The 4,246-nt window shown below is 37.7% G+C and overlaps 1 protein-coding gene across 1 annotated transcript in view; it reads right to left on the bottom strand.

Moving 5' to 3' along the window:
* Positions 1-240: 240 nt before the first annotated feature.
* LOC118320855 (ras-related protein Rab-11A-like) overlaps positions 241-4,246 on the bottom strand; it is a 10,975-nt gene continuing 6,969 nt past the window's right edge. Inside the window, exons 2-4 of the mRNA XM_035651978.1 lie at positions 2,287-2,508; positions 1,575-1,768; positions 241-396 (exon numbers count right to left, since the gene is read on the bottom strand). Of these exons, the coding sequence (XP_035507871.1) occupies positions 242-396; positions 1,575-1,768; positions 2,287-2,508 (571 nt within the window). The 3' untranslated portion in view covers position 241. The remainder of the gene's footprint in view (positions 397-1,574; positions 1,769-2,286; positions 2,509-4,246) is intronic.

Below are 4,246 nucleotides of genomic sequence, written 5' to 3'. Positions count from 1 at the left end.
ACTTGTGTGTGTGTTGAGAGAGAGACTAGTGTGCTTTGTGCCTTGTGTTTTAAGGGGTGGCGGGTGGTGGGATTAATGAGGAAGTCTCTTAGGTATATGATGGCAGGGATTGACACTCTTACCATTCTGCTAAATGGTTGGGCACCTTCTCTCTGTCCTTCTCTCTCTCTCTCTTCTCTATGTTATAAGGAGTTCGGTCTAGATGCCATTTGAAAAGTTGTTCCCTGAAGATAACTTCTGGTTATGGAATTGGCGCTATACAAATAAGATTAGATGTGGAGGACGTCTCTCCCGGCTGACTAACACAGTACTGACCTGTCAGGATGGTCTGGAAGGCCGTCTCAACGTTGGTGGAGTCCAGAGCCGACGTCTCCAGGAAAGATAAACCGTTCTTCTCTGCGGGGCGAAAGTTGAGCAACACGTTAATCGTATTTCAAATATGTGACATTCCTCAGATAGCAGAGCAGCTCGACCCGTTAAAGAGAAATATGTGACAGCGAAAGCATCGAGTTAGACCTTCACTCTGTTACAAACAGTTTATCTCTTATTGTCATTAGAGAACTGTAAGATACACAGTTTAATCTAATCTAATTTACAACTCGTTAGAGCTGGAACTGGATCAGGGTCGACTGAGTTGTGAGTCTTTTCTAACGGCGGTGAGGGGCTTCTACTCGACCTCGGTATTTTTGTTGTCGGGTGCTATTTTCTTTTTGTATACACTCGGTGCGGTTACGTTTTGTGGCTTTGTTTGTCTGCAGCATTATGGGAAAATACAATACATCCTAGTAACCTTGCAGTTTATTTTTATAGGGAAGGATGTATGGTATTTTAATGTAAGTCAAATAAAATCTAAATACTGACCCCATTTCCATGAAACTTGAAACTCCTTGAAATCTTTGGGCGGATACACAAATCACATTTACTTTATTCACATTGTGAGGTTTTATAGTTTATAACCCGTCGTATTGTTATTGTGCATCGCTTTGTGTCCAATAAAGCTTTAAAAATAAAGTTATTGGACTGAAAATGAGATTTAAGTCAGACCTTACAAATCATCCCCTAAAAAACGAACATAAATGTTTAAAACTACTGTAATCTGATCTCAGTAACAGATATAAAATAGTGTCATTAAGTTAATGTTTCGGACGGATATTTCTATGATTTGTTGACAGCTTTTGGTTGTTTAAACGCGTCTTTAGGTGTTTTTTTAGGATGAAATCTTTCACATGATTAGAAATCTTATTCCTGATTTTGTTATTACACTTCTGTTTGGTTCTGATTTTGTGGCATATTTTCCATCTTACATAATTTCTCTGTTACTCATTGTTATTGCTGCACATCTTGACTTATAGCTGTCAACTACTAAATTAATTTAAACTATTTTAATAATAATTTTGAGCCATTTTTAAGAACAAATATCCAATTTCTCAGATTTCAGCTTCTCAAATTCAAATCAATTTTTTTTTTTTTTGCCATTTTCTGACATTTTATGGACCAAACAACTAAACTAATTGAGCGATAATGTAAATAATTGTCAGTTAGATTAGCATTTATGGCTAAACAAACATTCTTACCAGCAAAAGCCCGCGCCTCGTCGGTGGGGACGGCCCGGAGGTGACGCAGGTCGCTCTTGTTGCCCACCAGCATGATGACGATGTTGCTGTCGGCGTGATCTCTCAGCTCCTTCAGCCAGCGCTCCACATTCTCATAAGTTAGATGTTTGGCGATGTCGTAGACCAGGAGAGCGCCGACGGCCCCGCGGTAGTACCTGCAGCAGAGCCAGAGGGATTCAGGTCATCATCTACAGTTATATATATATATATATATAATAATACGTGATGTTAGTGGGAGCAGTTTGTAACCTCAGCCTCTAACAGTCAGTGTGTTATTAGTACAGATGGATTTAAGTGTTTTAGCTCATTCATTAGTTTTATTATCCTTTCTGTAAAACAGCTGTAGTTTAGTTTGCAGTTGCAGAGCTGGAATATATAACACGGACATCGGGAGCGTCTGGATGTTGCTACTGCTTAATGTTTGCACAGGAATGGGATCATCTAAACATTGTGAAGACCTGTTGAGCTTCTCTACAACCTCTGTAGTCTCATGTAGCCGCTCGTTAGCGACCACCTTTTATTAAAGACATAAAAACTTTAAACAATCAGATGTACTGATGTATTTAACGTTGTAGAAGAATACGTGGAAGGCTCTTCAGCTCGTGTTAACGCAGACCTTTACTCTCCGTTAGGGAACCAGAGGTGATTAAACTCTGCAGCGCTCTGTACTCACGCTGATGTGATGGCACGGTAGCGCTCCTGGCCGGCCGTATCCCAGATCTGAGCCTTCACCGTCTTGCCGTCCACTTGGATGCTGCGTGTGGCGAACTCGACTCCGATGGTGCTCTTACTCTCCAGGTTGAACTCATTTCGGGTGAAGCGGGACAGCAGGTTACTCTTTCCCACCCCCGAGTCACCAATAAGGACCACTGCAACACAGAGCGGAGAGAAACCGCTTAAACACAACATCAAACACAGACATTAACTTACAGTTAGTAAGTATATAAAGCTGCAATAATTAACTGATTGAAGTCCGACGACACAAACTTCATCAGCAGCTGATCTGAGAATCTTTTAAGTTATTTCAAACCAATAATGGTACTTTTACACTTTTTTACTTTTTACATTTTAGTACTCTTTCATGCTTTTTATTTTTTTTATTTACAATCATTTTATGGATGATGTCAGCATCCGTCCGACACAGCGTGATGGATCAGCTCCTGTTAGTGGGGCAGCAGGATGGAGACTGTAAGCAGAGCTGCACTGTTAATCTAAATATTATCGCACTCTGAACCAGTGCAAAGTCCAAACTGCTGTGAAAAGATCAAATGTGACAGAACAGCGTTGTAATGACGCACTCGGTCTCCAGATGTTAGAAAACATCTTTGTTTGGTTCAAATCGAACAATAAGATGATTTTAACAGTGAACCAGATCACCATAATAACATTTAATGAATAAAACATGTTTCAAAGTCATTGTTAGAACTACAATGTTATTATTAAAGGCTCATATCGGTACTCAAATGTAAATGTCTTGTTGTGTCTCCACTTTATCTAACCTGCACCATAGATCCTAAATATGTTATTGTGTATATCCGTACACGTATAAACGACACGCAGTGAAAGTATCTGGTGCTAAAGTGCACGTATTACACAACCAGTCAGTGTGATCGTACATAAAATACACAAAACACATAAAATATGAATATAGAAAACCTTCCTGACCTAAAAGAAAGTAAATATAACTGAATACATTCACATAGAAGCTGATACATATTCTAATAACCCGTTTTCTACTTGTTAAAATCAAAGTAACCGGTCGAGACATCTTGTATCTGAGCCTTGTTCTCTGAGGTTTTATCATTTCTCGCTGTGTCTGCTCAGTTTCAGTTTCAGTATTTTCCACAAGTTATTTGTAGCTCAGTGGTGGAAAACAGGATTTTCCAATAATCCATAGTTGGATTTCAAATAAAGAATTAAAGTAAAATCAGTTATTCTTGTAAAAATGAAGAAAAGTCTTCTAAAGACGGTGGTTCCCAACCGGGGGGGGTCACTGAAGCTGCGAGGCCTTCTCGGTTTTAAGGGGTGTTAGAAAACGTAAAAGAATATATGCTGCAGGCTTTTATCTCTTTATCTAAAGGATTAAAGGATTTTTAAGAAATATATAAGAATCCTAAATCTATTTTATTGGCAGCAATAGAAGAAATTAAAGTCAGTAAACAATAACGAGTGTTTCCTGTAGATAATAATAAAGGTTAATAATAAAGGTTCATAATAAAGGTTCATAATAAAGGTTAATAATAAAGGGTACATACATAAAGGTTAATAATAAAGGTTAATTAATAAAGGTTCATAATACAACGGCGTTAATAATAAAGGTTAATAGATATAAGCGTTAGATTAATAAAGCGTTCTCTACGTCGATTGACTAGTAGAAAGAGCCATTTTACCACAGGCTTGGCAGTTAATTAATAATGAACTACTGTCTTTATAAATACATTATAACACATACAGACATTAATCCAACCCCAAACTAACATTACAGTATATATTATTATTTAGATACAAAACAGTTTGTTTACTTCAGCAGGGATTATCTTTAATACAATAAACACAGCTGAGATAGTTATCATCACGATTCACTACAGAAATAATGATAAAAGGTTTTATATTGTAACATAATGAATGTTGTT

The sequence above is a fragment of the Morone saxatilis genome, unplaced genomic scaffold, assembly GCF_004916995.1.
Source record: "Morone saxatilis isolate NCDOM2014 unplaced genomic scaffold, NCSU_SB_2.0 Contig11, whole genome shotgun sequence".
NCBI classification, from domain to species: domain Eukaryota; kingdom Metazoa; phylum Chordata; class Actinopteri; family Moronidae; genus Morone; species Morone saxatilis.
This window is presented reverse-complemented; position numbering and strand designations above follow the sequence as displayed.